The 16,160-nt window shown below is 42.1% G+C and overlaps 1 protein-coding gene across 1 annotated transcript; it reads left to right on the top strand.

The window, feature by feature from the left end:
* Window positions 1-12,530: 12,530 nt before the first annotated feature.
* LOC101077527 (nucleoside diphosphate kinase B-like) lies at window positions 12,531-16,124 on the top strand. Its single transcript, XM_003976967.3, has 5 exons — window positions 12,531-12,671; window positions 13,932-14,064; window positions 14,586-14,687; window positions 15,581-15,693; window positions 15,779-16,124. Exons 2-5 carry the CDS (start codon window positions 13,936-13,938, stop codon window positions 15,891-15,893), a joined length of 459 nt encoding a protein of 152 aa, XP_003977016.1. The 5' UTR covers window positions 12,531-12,671; window positions 13,932-13,935; the 3' UTR covers window positions 15,894-16,124.
* Window positions 16,125-16,160: the final 36 nt, after the last annotated feature.

Here is a 16,160-nt window from a genome sequence, read left to right as displayed (position 1 = left end):
CTGGACATTATTGGTCCTCTCCAGAGTCATTTTGATGGGCAGCTTTTCTGAAGTAGTGACCATGATCTCCTGCACTCCCTTTTGGTTCTGAATCTGCTTTAATGATTCTTCAACTTCAGCCATTTTAAAGAGAAAATCGCTGACAGGATTGTTTAACATTAAATCCACTCTTGCTGTTTTTTAATTTAGACTATGAGCACAGCAAAAACAGCTTTTTTGGAACTTATTATTTTTATACTAGCAGGCCAATTCAAAAGCTCTTAAAAGAGTGCAGTTGCTGAACTAACATGCAACCCCCACCCACCATATTCAGAAAATGCTTGTTATGAAAGAAAAAAGCAGACGGTACAAAATGAGCAGCCAACACCCTACTTCAAGCAAGAAAATTTTATATTTCCCAAATTGCAGCACATCTACATGCACACAACGCTGATGCAACAAAGTTGTAAATATGGCCTTACCCCATCCCCATTCTCCTCATCTATATTTAACCATTTCAGCTAAAAGAAACCTAAAAATAGATATTTCTTACAGTTACATACAATGTGTCCGTCTGCCCGCAAATACAGACTAACAAGGGCACGCAAGCACACACAATAAAAAATAAGCTTCATTTTTAAAGCTCTTTTCATCTAAAGCCCTCAGAATGCCACAAATGAAAAGCATGTAAAAGCATAATAAAATACTGATTGCTATATGAGCAGTAATATGCCATTTTGAATATACACTCACTCACACACACACACACACACACACACACTATAATGACTATAGGCTTCACTGATGACTGTCGAAAAGGTTGGATGTTGAAGGGGTGGGAAATGCTGTCAGTACTAACAAGTTGTTACAACAAGATGGTAAAGCTACTATGAGAAAGCATGAGGCACTGACAGCTTGTCACCATCCAACACCACCAAAGGGGTGCTGGCACAACAGACAATAATTCACAAAATCCGTATAATTCAATGGAGCTTGTCCTGAATTTATTTATGTGGTGTGGTAACCAATTATAAGTAAATCGATGTAATATAATAAAATAATGTCGTAGCTTTGTGGCTCAGTGTCCAGTCAGCACATATGACTGTGTGTTAACTGCTCACTGTGGGCTAATGTGGAGGTGAACATTTTTTGCAGCACACCTGGGGTCAATTTTCCTTCAAGAGCGAGCTATGTTCACAAACTGTAAAGGAGGTTAATGAGGGAGGCCGCCAACCCAAGGAAAATTGTGCTCACAGCGGTGTTTTCTTTGCCTGATCAGAGATAAATAGTTTTCATATTTAATGATTACAGAATTCCAGTTGTTTCTCCACACTCCCCCCGGAGAAAAACATGGGGAGCAGCAGAGTTAATCAGTTCAAAACAAAGATCGCATCCGGTGGGGAAACAAAAATAGCAAAAATAAGAAATGTAGGAGTGATTTTGCTGCCGTTTACATTGTTCTCTGTAGCTATTGCACAAGTTTACTTTTGATACCATCTTAAAATGTGATGGGGGATTATTGGACGGGTTGTTACAATTACAGAGGGATACTATTCTGCCTTGATGGAAAGGTCTGCACCAGGGTGCTGGACAATGAATGGCAAAGTTTAATCTTCGAACCTAGGATTTAAGAGTAACATCATCCTGTGTGTGGGACACTGGAGCAGCTTTGCACCCTTCCCAGGTGGGAGCTAGATGGGAGCAGAATGGAAGCTGGATGGGAGCTGGACAGGAGCTGGATGGGAGCAGGATAGGAGCAGGACGGAAGCTGCATGGGAGTTGGATGGGAGCTGGATGGGTGCAGGATGGGAGCTGGACAGGAGCTGGATGGGAGCAGGATAGGAGCTGGACAGGAGCTGGATGGGAGCAGGATGGGAGCTGGATGGGTGCAAGATGGGAGCTAGACGGGAGTTGGACGAGAGCAGGACAGGATCTGGACAGGAGCTGGATGGGAGCAGAATGGGAGCTGGACGGGAACTGGATGGGAGCTGGTTGGGTGCAGGATGGGAGCTGGAAAGGAGCAGGACGGGAACTGGACGGGAGCTGGACGAGAGCAGGATGGGAGCTGGACGGGAGCTGGACAAGAGCAGGACAGGATCTGGACAGGAGCTGGATGGGAGAAGGATAGGAGCTGGACAGGAGCTGGATGGGAGCAGGATGGGAGCTGGAAGGGAACAGGATAGGAGCCGGATGGGAGCTGGATAGGAGTTGGATGGGAGCTGGATGAGAGCTAGAAGGGAGCTCGAAATTTCTCTCAGTTGCTCCAACATGGAAGCAGCTCCAAGTGTACAGGGTATTTTCACTACTGGTGATTTTATCTCTGTATTGTTGGAGTGAGATCTTGGTTAATTGACGTTGATAAGGCCGACCGATCTGGTCTTCATCAGAGGTCCGGTTGGTAATTAATCATTACTCAGGACAAAATAGGTCTGGACAGAAGCCTCTGGAGTCATCTGTAGCAATTTTTTGTACTTTTAATAAGACCCTAGCGCTTGTTTCCCACAAGGCTCACATCCTCCCCATGAAGCATGTTTGAGACCCTATCATAAGATGATGCATTTACTGTATTACCTACTGTATTTCCTGTACATATATAGCATCAGTACCCTGATTAATAAACAAAGACAACCCTGGAATTTCTGTCTTCACCTGGAAATTACGGTAATAATTGCATATGCGATGCTTAATTATCTCTTAATTATCTTTCTCCCTTAGGTTATGGTACACAGCCTCCTCAGAGCTGGAAAGCATCTTCATATTGCATGTACACCAAAGGGAAGAGATTTGTGTGATTATCAAGTGAGTTGGGGAAAAACTCTCATTTCCTTGGAACAGAACATCAGAGACCCTCACAGGGCTTGAGTTGTATCCTCTCTGGATGCACTTTCAAAAGGGAGTGTGACACAAATTCATTTCAGGGTGGATTTTTTCCACTGTAACAATTTTTCAGCAGAACACAATAGGCTTAGAGCCTTTCGGTGCATCTGATGTGTGTGAGAGAGGGAATGAGAGTATACAGGGAGAAAGAATGAAGAGAGAGCGAGAGAACTTGGATGCTGCCACAGTGCCCCCTAACGGTAAAACCGTTCATTTATGTTTATCTGTCTATTTGGTTATTAGTTTTTCTTTGCGACCCAAGACCATCATTTATGTTGGGAGAGGCTATCTTTATAGACCTGATATTTTCCGTAATGCTTCTCAAGAGATCTGTGCCGCTCCAAGGAATTATGTATTTAATGCACGTCCAGAGAGTCAGTACATTTATTCAAGCATTATATTCAATTCACATCCAATGGCGATGAGACTGCCTACAGGAGGGAGGTGGCTCGACTGGTGTCCTGGTGCGGACACAACAACCTGCAGCTGAACGCTCAGAAAACAGTGGAGATGATTGTGGACTTCAGGAAAGTTACAGCCCCTTTGCCCCCCCTTGCCCTTATGGACTCCCCCATCACCATCACGGACTCCTTCCGCTTCCTGGGCACCACCATCACCCGGGACCTTAAGTGGGAGCCAACCATCAGCTCCCTCATCAAGAAGGCCCAGCAAAGGATGTTCTTCCTACGGAAGCTGAGGAAGCTCAAACTGCCTCCCAGGATGTTGGCGCAGTTTTATACGGCCATCATCGAGTCCATCCTCACCTCCTCCATCACCGTGTGGTTTGCTGGTGCCACCGCCAGGGACAGACTGAGGCTGCAGCGCGTCGTGCGCGCTGCCGAGAAGGTGATCAGCTGCAGGCTTCCATCCATCCAGGACCTGTATATCTCCAGGACCCGGAGGTGTGCAGGTCGGATCACGGCCGACCCTTCCCACCCTGGTCACGGACTGTTTTCCCCCCTCCCCTCAGGCAGGAGACTACGGTCCATTCGGACCAGAACCTCCTGCTACACTAACAGCTTCTTCCCCTCTGCCATCAGGCTGCTGAACACCAAGTGACTTATCACTTAAGCACCATGTACAGCAGCCAGCCGGACTCATAAACAATACATTACTCCTCATGGACCTGCACTATTTCTTACCACTCACTATTTATGTATATACTGTATATAAGTCTTATTTTATTTTATTTATCTTATTCTAGTGTGGTGTTGATGTCTAGTGTTATGTTGAATGCCGCAGCGGCACACCATGACAAATTCCTAGTTTGTGTAATACTGTGTATTACATGAACAATGGCAATAAACCTTCTTCTGATTCTGATTCTGATATTCAACTAGATTGAAAACTAAATAGCTTTTGATATACCTTTCAATTTTACTTTTTTCTGTGTTAATTTAAACACACATAAATAAGCAGCAAAACTTATCTATGAGAAGAACCAGAATGTAAGTTTTGTTTGTTTTTTTTACATCATATGCATATAACAATGATGACGTTCAACTTTAAAAAGGAAGTCATTTTTGAACTAAAATGGGAAACAAGAGTCAAAGCTGTTGAGGAAGAGCTCTGAGTTTGCCTGTCCTGAATTCCTGCCAGGATATGATATAACTGTTTGAAGAGGAGTTTGAAACGAGGCTAGCAACATTGGTAAGGAAAAATGCTTCTTTAATAGAAGGAAACCTTGTGCAGGTTCAGGCTGATGTAGGGCAATCATCCTGTCAGCCAGAAAAGTAAGGAGTAAAACTGGAATTCGGATAGAAGTGGGAAAGATAGAAAGAGGAGTGGAACACACACAGAGATCATTCAAGTAGATATATTTGGCATATCACTGAGGGCCGTCAGTGGGGTGGATGGTCAGTGCACATCTCTAGAGGTAGCAGTAATTGCAGAAACATACAGAGAGAGACAGAGAGGGAGGTAGAGACAGAGAAAGGATGGAGATAACCACAAAACCAGTGAAGAAAAGGTGGAGTTAATGGCCTCACACCCTGACTTCCAGAGAAGAAGAGTAAGTGACATGCAACTATTAACCAACTAAGCGGGAAGGAGGATGCTTAATGGGTCATGTCTGGGTCCACTCGCGAGGAATCCTCAAGGGATCATTAACCTTCTGTGAAGCATTAGTACAGCTGCTATCGTAATGACTGTATATATAGAAATGCTAGTTATAATTTTTATAATACACATAAGCATAACCTTATAAGTGGAGCGAGTATCAGCCTCCAATCCTCAACAGGGAGCTGGACCCAAACACTCTATGATGTGATGAGTTTCTTTGGTTATGATGTAGCTTCTCCTGATCTTGTAGGTCAGGCAGCCAGTGAAGAGAAGCGATTGTGGGACAACTATGATCTCTCTGATCTATTGTTCTTGTTTGCTGCAGCATTTAGGATGAATCTGAGGTTTTACAAAAAACCATTTGAAAAGTCTGATAATAATGAATTACAATAGTGGCATCCTAGAAATACCAAAGGCATTGACTTATTTTTCAGCATCATTCCAAGCCATTAATCTTGGAAAAGTCATGGAAATTAAAAATTGTTGAAATGGTGTTCAGGACAGAAGCTGATCAAGGATTACCCCAAGAATCCACACAGCTCAACTAGAGGCTAACTAAAGGGCATCCAGAGTAATATACTGTCAATGCATTTCGCCACATGAGACCAAATGCAATGACCATTTTGAAGAAGCAATTTAAGGTCATCCAAGTCTTTAAGTCTGTAAGGTAAGTGGAATTTCACTAAAATTTCTGCATCCTCTGCTCCAGTTTCATCAGTACTGTAATTAAAATGATGCCATGTTGCCAAAGGATGTTTCCCACAAAAAGCAAATAGATGGTAATCATGTCCTATTGTGGTTCTAAATTAAAACAAAAACGGTAAACGGTAAAATGTGTCTACCACATAATGCTGGAAACCAAATGTACTGCGGGGAATCATGAATGCACCATCAGCAGTCGTAAATGAAGAATGATGGTCATTGAAAGGCTGTGTACTTCCTGAAGGAGCTTTGTTAAGATGTGAACCGAAAATCCAATTTGACAGCTAGCTCCAGAACTGACAGGATTGTTAGAACAAAGAACTACAACACCACCAAGAGAAAAAATAAAATAAGATTGTAAAAAACCACAATACTGGAGCTTTTGTCAGAAAATCATCTTTTCAATAACATAATTATGGTATTGTATTATGGTAAAAACATTTGCAGATGAAAGACCTCCTTTTCATCAATCACTGAAAATATAATCAATCAATCAATCTTTATGTATATAGCATCTGTTACAACCATAATGGTCTCTGGGTGCTTTACAGAATCCTAAGGCCAACTGTGGCTAGGAAAAACTCCCCTTTAACAAGAACAAACCTTGAGCAGAACCAGGCTCATATGGGGGCCCCTCCTGCTGATGGCCAGCTGGGTAGAGAGAGGAGAAGGGGAGAATGACAGGTAGAGGAGAGAATAAGCAGAGATCATAGAAATACATTAATTACAAGAAACTGTTGAAAATCAGTATAAAAGCTGAGTGGGACAGTAGGATCAGAGGTTAGGGGACCACAAATAAACCAGCATTCTGAGAACTGAGCGGCCTATTGGAATTATAGGGTATCATTAGCTCCTCCAAGTAGGACCCAGTCCTCTGATGACCTTCTAGGTCAGAAGAAGAATTTTAAAAATTATTCTAGATTTGATGGGCAGCCAATGAAGAGACGCCAGTAAAGGAGTTATGTGATCTCTTTTGACAATAAGTGTGATAACTTTAGCTGTAGCATTTTTGATAATAATGTTTGTGTTGTTCTATAAATCATCTGGACCACCAACACAAACATATGCAGCTGCTCTGGCACTACCATTACAGGACAGAGTCTCTGGTTGACTCCGCTGCTGCATGTCCAGCTTTCTATTCTGAAAATCCAATAAGGCCTGACAGTGGGTTTATTATGGCACTAGTCATACCCAAATAGCAACAGTGACTCAAGGGCCTTGTCTGCGCCTCAGAATTTAGTGTATATTTGGTTTGTGATCTTCAATCTATCAATCACAAGAGTAGCTGAAACTTTAGACTTTGAGTTTAGGGGTAAACTTGCTGTGACAGATTATTGCTGGCACCTTCAGTGACTGGGAGATGTGATTCTCTACATGGCCGTGTGGGACAGTGTAAGGGGGAAAAAAGGGAATAGATTGAACCACGGCAAAGATCTTTTCACCCAACTGTATTGTCAGTGGGCGAGACTTTTCGGCTTTCTTTTAATTTATGAATTCATTAAAGTCTTTTTCGCATGTTAGAATTGAGGCAGCTTTGATTCTTCGCACTATAAGGGGCAATGGGCTGTGGCAGCATGCTCTCATCACCAAAATCAATCCTGAAACAATGCCTGTTATATTACAGCAGGTCTCTGTTGTATAATTATGGCCCTGGGCAGGTAACATCTGGAATTTACACTTTTACATTTGGCTGCTGTATTTCTCTGCACTCCAAGGAATTTAGTAATGCACAAGGGTGGAGGATGTGTATTTGATTAGCACTGTTCACACAGGCACCGATCTTGAGGCTAGAGTAGAAATCAATGTTGCTGGCCAATTATTGTTTATTATTACTATCTCTGATGTCATTACAGCTACAACACTGGCAGATTTATGAATTCCCAGTAAAATAAATGATGCAAAGGTGTTTAAAATGAAAATTAAAAATAAAAATTGTAGGAGCCCTGACTGCTACTAAAATCACTCAGTATACCTGGGTGATTTTTTTTTCTCAGTCACCCGAAGTTGTTCCACTATACAAAAGAGAACAAATTACTTCACATTTGTTCTGTTCTATCTTCAGTATTAAATGCAAGACAGATAGCTTTACCGAACTGTAAGTGGCAAGATTGCATCACAAGTCTTGTAGTACAGAAGAGCCTGTGAATGATTCCACATGAACGGGGATGTCTGGATGATAAGATTACAAGGTTAGTGTGAGCACTTCAGCAGGGAAAGAGGTGGAGCAAATGGATGGCTTAATCCTAGCATTAAGTAAAAATAGACCTGGGAGTCAAAGACAGACCCAGAGATTACCTCACCATTGGTTCTCCTGGAGCTTTGGCTCCTGGAAGTGCTGCAGGACATAAGATTGACTGCTTATATTGTTCTGAGGGATTTGAAAAGAAAGCTCTTTGACATCAAGGTGTAAAATAGCTCATGGGCTAATATGTAACTGCATTCCCCATGATGGCTGTGGAATTCCTAAAAAAAATAACCGCAGATTACGTTTATGTCCATTATGGTCTACAATGTAGACCATACTTCTACTGTGTAAGCTTCAACATTAAGCCATTAGACTGTGGATTTCAGCCTAGAAGTATGTTTAAAAGCAGCATTTCATAAGCTGATTTCAGCAGGTTCACTTGTGCTCTTTAGTGAGAGAGCCATAATAATTTTACATAACTGTGATAATGGATTATATAATCCATGTGTCCACGGATCCTTCCATGGTTGAAGGAACCTACTTACTGAAACAAACAAGCATTCTGAACACAGATTTTGATGATGTTGCCAGCGGTTCTTATTTCCTTCATGACATTGAATTCAAATTCATGTTTATTTATGTAGCATCTGTTACAATCAAAATTGTCTCAAGTCACTTTAACCCAGGGCCTGACCCCCAACAAGCAACAGTGAGGAAAACCTCCCCATTAACAGGAAAAAAAATTGAGAAGGACCGTGCAGGTGATGGGCAGCTATGGAAAGAACTAGGAGAACATTGATATTGACAAAAAGAAGAGGGAATACATTACTACTAATACAGTAAATACATTACTTACACACAGGGAAGCTGGAGCTGAGCCAGTCAGGCCAATCAGCAAGTCAGTGTGCAATTTAAAACTGGCATTTGTGTCCAAATTGTGGTTTAACTCCAAGATACATATGGTTTTCCTGTTCTGTATATTTGGAACTTTGAGGTTATACTTGACCAGGACATATGCCTTTAAGGTAAATATAAATAAAGTGACCAAAACTTTCTTCTTTCACCCACATAAAACTGTTTAACTCTGGAATCTTCTGTCTCCAGGTGATTTAAGGCTGTTTTACAGTCATTCAATTTAAAATTGTAATTGGTTTAAAATTATCCAGTTCAGTTCAAAAATTAGAAAAAGAGATCACATTCGAGCAGTTCAACTTATCTTCACTGGCTGTCTGTAAAAACAGCAATAGATTCTAATCTAACCTGACATATAAGACACCCAAGAGCCAAAAGCCATCTAAATATTAAAGACCTAAAAGTACAGTTTCTCAGAAAGAAAACTTTCCTCTTATAATGCAGTGGTACTCGTGGGGTTAAGGGTAATTCCAAGGTGGATCCTTCAGCTATCAGACTGTGGAATCTGCCCCAGTTTGGCCTCTCTATTGATCTCTAGTTTTAAGGCTTTTCGATCAAGTTTTTATGTAGAGCTGAGGCTGGGTGCTTTGCTACTTCCCTTAATGCTCTGAGGTTCTACTCTCTGACCTTCAAATCAAATGAAATCAATCTTTATTTACATAGCGTCATATACAATCAAAATTGTTTCAAGGCGCTTTCCAGAATCCCAGGGCCTAACCCCAGACAAGCAACAGTGGCAAGGAAAAACTCCCCTTTAACAGGAAGAAACCTTGAGCAGGACCAGGCTCATGTAGGGGGACCCTCCTGCTGATGGCCGGCTGGGTAGAGAGAGAGGAGAGGAGAGGAGAGGAGAGGAGAGGAGAGGAGAGGAGAGGAGAGGAGAGGAGAGGAGAGGAGAGGAGAGGAGAGGAGAGGCACAGAGCACAGAAACACACACAAAAATACGCTCCGAAGGCGGCAATACCTGTAAATGAATAGGAGGGGGGGGGGGGAGAAGCAGAAAAACTACGCAGGAATCAGCATAACTAGTCTGCTTGATAAGGAGAGGAGAGGAGAGGAGAGGAGAGGAGAGGAGAGGAGAGGAGAGGAGAGGAGAGGAGAGGAGAGGAGAGGAGAGGAAACCATGGCCCAGTGGGGTGACAGAGGCCTGTCAGGTGATCATATTTCCGGACCCCGGCAGCCTTGGCCTATAACAGCACAGCTAAGATGTGACCTAACGATTAGACGACCCCCTAAGTATGGTAATTTGTCTATCTATGATAGTAACTGGAACTACAGAATTAGTAACAATAAGCTTTTTAAAAGAGGTAGGTTTTAAGTCTGATCTTAAAAGTAGCGATGGAGTCAGCCTCCCGTACCTGGACAGGGAGCTGGTTCCATAGCAAGGGGGCCTGGTAGCTAAATGCTCGGCCCCCCATTCTACTCCTAGAAACTCTGGGGACCACAAGTAGACCAGCATTCTGAGAGCGGAGCGGTCTATTGGGCTGATAAGGTATCACTAGCTCCTCCAGGTAGGATAGAGCTAGGCCTCTGAGGACCTTGTAGGTCAAAAGAAGGGTTTTAAACATTTTTCTAAATTTAATAGGCAGCCAATGAAGCGACGCCATTACAGGAGTTATGTGATCTCTTTTGTCAATACCTGTCAGAACTCTGGCTGCAGCATTTTGGATCAACTGGAGGCTTCTTAAAGAGTTGTTTGGACACCCTGATAATAAAGAATTACAATAGTCCAGCCTGGAAGTTACAAAAGCATGAATTAACTTTTCAGCATCATGCCGCGTCAGTAGTTTCCTAATCTTTGTGATGTTCCTCAGGTGAAAAAAGGCACTTCTAGAGACTGTTTTAAAGTGTGAGTTGAAGGAGAGATTTTGATCAAAAGTTACTCTCACAGAGAGACTAGATGTTAATGAGATACCATCTAGAGTGATCATGTGATCTAATCTATCCCAGAGAGGTTCAGGACCAAACACCATGACCTCAGTTTTTCCTGGGTTAAGGAGGAGGAAATTTGAAGACATCCAGGACTTTATGTCTTGAAGACAGGTCTGGAGCTTCACTAACTTCTCTGTCTCCTCTGGTTTCATGGATAAATAAAGCTGAGTGTCATCAGCATAACAATGAAAATTTATCCCATGCTGCCGAATACTGTTCCCTAAGGGAAGCATGTACAAGGTGAAGAGGATTGGTCCAAGTACAGAACCTTGAACCTTCCACGTGTTGTCCTACACTACTACTTTGCAGTTTGTTATTAACCCCATCTTCCCTCCCTTCTCCATGTGCCCTGTCCATTTGACTTATTGTCTCTGGGCTCGAGATCCACATATGGCATTTTCTACCTGCTCATGCTAATTCATAATTCTACATTTGTGAGTAAACTCAGATTTACCAGACTCCGGCACAGACTCTTTCTGCCTTTGTGTATATAGTAACAGCCCGTATCCTTCCTCTCCTCTCCTCTCCTCTCCTCTCCTCTCCTCTCCTCTCCTCTCCTCTCCTCTCCTCTCCTCTCCTCTCGCTGTACCTGGTCAAGCTGGGTTCATCTTCTCATTTAATTTAAAGGGAGTCATATGATCATTACATCAAGTGCTTACTCAGGTGGATTCAGGCTCTGGGTCATGAAAAACATCTTGAGACAACATTTTGTTATTGACACACTTAAAGTAAAACTGACTTGTGGTTATTAACCATATGAGAAACAGCTTTTGTAGGTTTAGTGAAAAGAAATCCTCTTTCAAAAATTGACATTCCCATTTATATTGGTACACTTGGTGTTGCAGACACAGCTAGGGTATTGGAACCAATCTACTGTACACCCCATTCTTTTGATTGTTGGGTGAAATTTATTTCAATCAATTTCAATTAATTTTTATTTATATAGCGTCTTTTACAATCAAAATTGTGGAGAGGAGAGGAGAGGAGAGGAGAGGAGAGGAGAGGAGAGGAGAGGAGAGGAGAGAATAGGCATAGATCATTCATACATACATACATACATACATACATACATACATACATACATACATACATACATACATACATACATACATACATTATAATTAGTAAAGTAAGGTGCAAGTCGGAGGTCAGTATGCAGCTCTGAAGGCAGCGATACCTGTAGATGAATACAGAAGGGGGGGCAGAAAAACTACACAAGAAAGGTGAGGAAGAGAGGAGAGGAGAGGAGAGGAGAGGAGAGGAGAGGAGAGGAGAGGAGAGGAGAGGAGAGGAGAGGAGAGGAGAGGAGAGGAGAGGAGACCATTTCCCAGTGGAGTGACAGAGGCCTGTCAGGTGATCATGTTTCTAGACCCGGGCAGCCTTAGCCTGCCCTATAGCAATTTTAATATTTAATGCAAAGTAAATAATAGCAACGTTTTGCAAAGTGCTTTTTCTATTAACGGAATCATTGTAGATTGTTGTTTTTTTTCAATGCAGTGTATTTCTCTTTGACCAATTATAATGCAAATAATAAATAGATTTTTAATCAGTTTATATATTTGTAAAAACACATCAAGTTAATCACATATTCCTGTTGGGAAAGCTTTCACTCTTGGATAAAGGATTTTGTATGCATCTAGATTAAACATCCTAGATACCATTTAATACTCCGCAATTGGGATTATTATCACTCATCTCTAGCTCACTATTGAAAGTGTTGATACAAAAAATGGTCAAAGTTGTTAATACGTATTTATCACGTTTATAGTATACATTTTTTGTGTATTGAAATATTTCCTAACGTTGTTATTATTCTCTATTGTTCTAAAAATGACACTTTTTGAGATATGAAAGGAAAGGAAGAAGCGCTGGGAGTGTCGGCTCCTGTATTTTGTCCTCTGTGACTTGCCGTTGCCCTGTCGTCACATCTATAAAATACGACTGTCCTCATTTCCTCGGTCTTCTCCCACGTCTACCACAGTCATTCGGTGCTATTTCTCCCCACGTTGGAGCTGTAATCACGGTAATTACAGCGTTTTTATAAACTTCACTGTGTTGTATAAATGTAGTGACGCTAAAACAATCTGCGTGTCTTCAGTTGATTTAATTTTTGAGACCGTTTAAATTTTGCTAGCCATGCCTTTTGTTGAGTTTCAGTACAAGTGGTGACGATTTATATATATATATATATATATATATATATATATATATATATATAAATTCGATTCCCGGCTTTATTAAAGGCGGAAAGCCTATTCAACAAATTCGACCTGGCCTCTCAGAAAGGATTCCCCATGAGGTTTTGCTTCGCGGGAAGGACAAAAGATTACATGTCGGAGAGTGATGACGATTTCCGAACGGTACTGCTCTCTGCTGAAACATATCTGCGAATAATGGAAGTTGGCCCCAGTTTCATCTGCTCCGAGGTTTCTCTGGGCAGCGAATCTGACCCGTCAAATGCAACTATAAAGCATCAGTCGTAGAGTTGCTCAAGTCAAACTTGCGTAACAACATTGAGTAGATGCAAATGTCTATAATGTATTGCTGGACTATAGCACAAGAAGTTAAAAGTAAAATATGCCAAATTTAAAATCTTGGTCTGGGCTGCGTCACATACTGCCTGATTATGGTTATATACATGAAACGTCATAGAAGGTGTCTTTAATATGCATCTAGCTCTATTGGGCTGTTATAACTGTCATCTGTACTGTAAGGGCAGTCTGGCCACTACAACGCATTTAAATTTTTGTCCATGGATTTATAGTTTATAATGGTTTTAACTTTGTAGGTTTATGAATTTTAAAGGACTCAACAATGTACATTTATAGGAAAAAAGGAAATTGGTCCTCACTATCAGAATTTTTTTTCCTTTTTTGAAGCCTTAAAGTATGTGTATATGATCTAGATGCACCAACTCTATAGACCGAGTGTATTTTATTTTAGGGGGGGGCTGACATTTGGCATTTCCTGATGACATTTGAACTTCTGTGGTGTTGCCGCTTGAGTTTAGTTGTGCAGTGCACTGGAAAGGCTGGTTGAATCCCAGTGGGTGTGGCCAGATGTCATTAGTGGCATTGCAGTTTGAACGAGCGCGTTGTTGGCTCAACATTGACACAAGTGCTCTCAGTCTGGCTTCTCTGTGCAATGGGGTCGGGGCCCTCAGCAGCCGACCCCACTGCTGCCTGTGCCAAATGCCAGAAAGATCCGTGAGTGATTTGCTGTAGCCGCAGGGTCTCTTTATGTTTCATTATGAACCTTGTTTTTAATCTTTGCTTTATTTCAGAATCATGGCTGACTTGGATGAGCGTACCTTCATTGCCGTCAAGCCTGACGGTGTGCAGAGAGGCATCGTTGGAGAGATCCTCAAAAGATTCGAGATGAAAGGCTTCAAACTTGTGGGCATGAAGATGCTTCAGGTGTGCAAACTTTAAAACGTGGACTTTGTGTGATCTTTTGTCATTTTCTTTCATAACACTTCCCTCGGTACATCTTTGAGCCTCTGGTAGAAGTTAAAGCTCTGAGCTGATTAGTCCACTTGTCTATTCCTGACTGTTGCCTGGCTGATTAGGCAAACTGCCTCCTGATGTAACATCTAAGGCAACACGATCATACTGGATTCATTCTTTTATAAAAATGTTGAACATGAATCTGCATGAACAGAGAAATTGGCCATTTGTTCAATCCATGGCAGACCAAAATCAAGTTTTGCTCAGAATTGGCTGATATGGACAAAAATGTGTTTTGGGTAATTGGTTATATGACGAGTATCGGCTACATAAATGTTGGTGGTCATCTTTAATTTGGCGTCTTGTGGATCGCAAATGATGACTGGTTAAAGATGTGAATGAAATGGATAGTGTTGGTCACAGCCACCTGAAAATGCAACAACATCAAGGAGTAAAATGAAGAATGGTTTAATGGCTCTCTCCTGCTGCAGGCCAGTGAAGACCTGCTGATGAAGCACTACATTGACCTGAAGGAAAGACCATTCTTTCCTTCCCTTATCAAGTACATGAGCTCCGGTCCTGTGGTTGCTATGGTAAGAGACTTTGCGGCACAAAACAAAGGTGTTGGGCTGAAAAGATGCTGCTGTCATTCAGTGATCACTTTTCTGTGAACTAATCTAAAATGCAGAACTGAGCTGTGTCCTCATATTAGACGCCAATGTAAAGCTAATCTATGATCGGTTCTGGTCCTCCTCCCTGTTCTGCAGGACAGTTGCTCTTGACTATCCAAATAGTAACCGTTGAGTCCTGTATAACTTGCTTACATGTTAGCAGATGCAAGATGTAATTCTCTTGGCACACTTGTCTTGCAGTACAGTAGTGATGCTTAATCTCAAGGATTAAGTCTATTGGTATGATGGAGGGGATCTTAATCGTCACGCTTCCTGTCCTTTTGAGTGCGTGTGACCCTAAATGACACTTGTCCCAAATCACCTTGGCCACCATGATACAGATGCACGAGTGTCCTTTCAGCTGTGAGACCAAGGTTTACGCAATGCTATTGTGACGTTAACTGTTTGACATTAGTTAATGTGCTAATTTGGAAATGAACTAAAGGTTAAAAGGAGCCAAACCACTATGTCAGTGTAATTGTAAACCAGTTTAATAGTAAACCAGTTTAGCTTCCTTCTATTTCTGGGGTGTAATGAAATGGCTTAATATAAATGTTGACTGGTTGTAGAGATGTGATTTGACCTCCTGAACCAAATGGCTCAGTGTGTCTGACGCTTTTATCTGTCCGGCATAACATCCTGACGCCTGCCCAGTGGCACTGACCCCCCTTCTGCTGCCAAAATAGCCCTGACCCGTTGAGCCAACTGTGGAAAATGTCAATTTGCTGCCTAATATGTCCCACATCTGCCAGTATTCGACTGTGACACTTGTCTTGACTTTGGGATGTTCGCTTGAACTGTGTCCGTGTGTTTAGGTGTGGGAAGGCAAAGGTGTGGTGAAGACTGGCAGGGTTATGCTGGGTGAAACCAACCCTGCAGAGTCTAAGCCTGGAACCATCAGAGGAGACTTCTGCATTGATGTCAACAGGTGAGTTTGCAGCTGCATGTTTTTAAATGACTGCACCCATCTTGTACTTCTCCACCCTAAAACATTCTGCCCTCATTTTCAACAGGAACATCATCCACGGCAGTGACTCTGTGGAAAGTGCCAAAAAGGAGATCTCCCTGTGGTTTCAGGAAGGCGAGCTGGTCAGCTACAAGAGCTGTGCCTTTGACTGGCTCTACTAGACCACACTGGCTCCTGCTGCAGTGCTTCCACTGTCTGCAAACCACTGACAGCTTTGCCTCACTTCTCCCGTCTTGCCTGTAGCATAAGACATTTGTCATTCCATTCCGATGTGACATTCCCTCCTGTCCCATTGCGATACTGTATTTGGATCAGATTAATTCCATTAGAACCATTCCTTTTGAAATTGTTTTAAATTGATCTGCTTTCCAATAAAAGTCATTCCAACATCATTTTTGTCCTTAATCCAATTTTTATGCCTGTGGGGA

This window comes from Takifugu rubripes, chromosome 1, assembly GCF_901000725.2.
Source record: "Takifugu rubripes chromosome 1, fTakRub1.2, whole genome shotgun sequence".
Classification (NCBI taxonomy): domain Eukaryota; kingdom Metazoa; phylum Chordata; class Actinopteri; order Tetraodontiformes; family Tetraodontidae; genus Takifugu; species Takifugu rubripes.
This window is presented reverse-complemented; position numbering and strand designations above follow the sequence as displayed.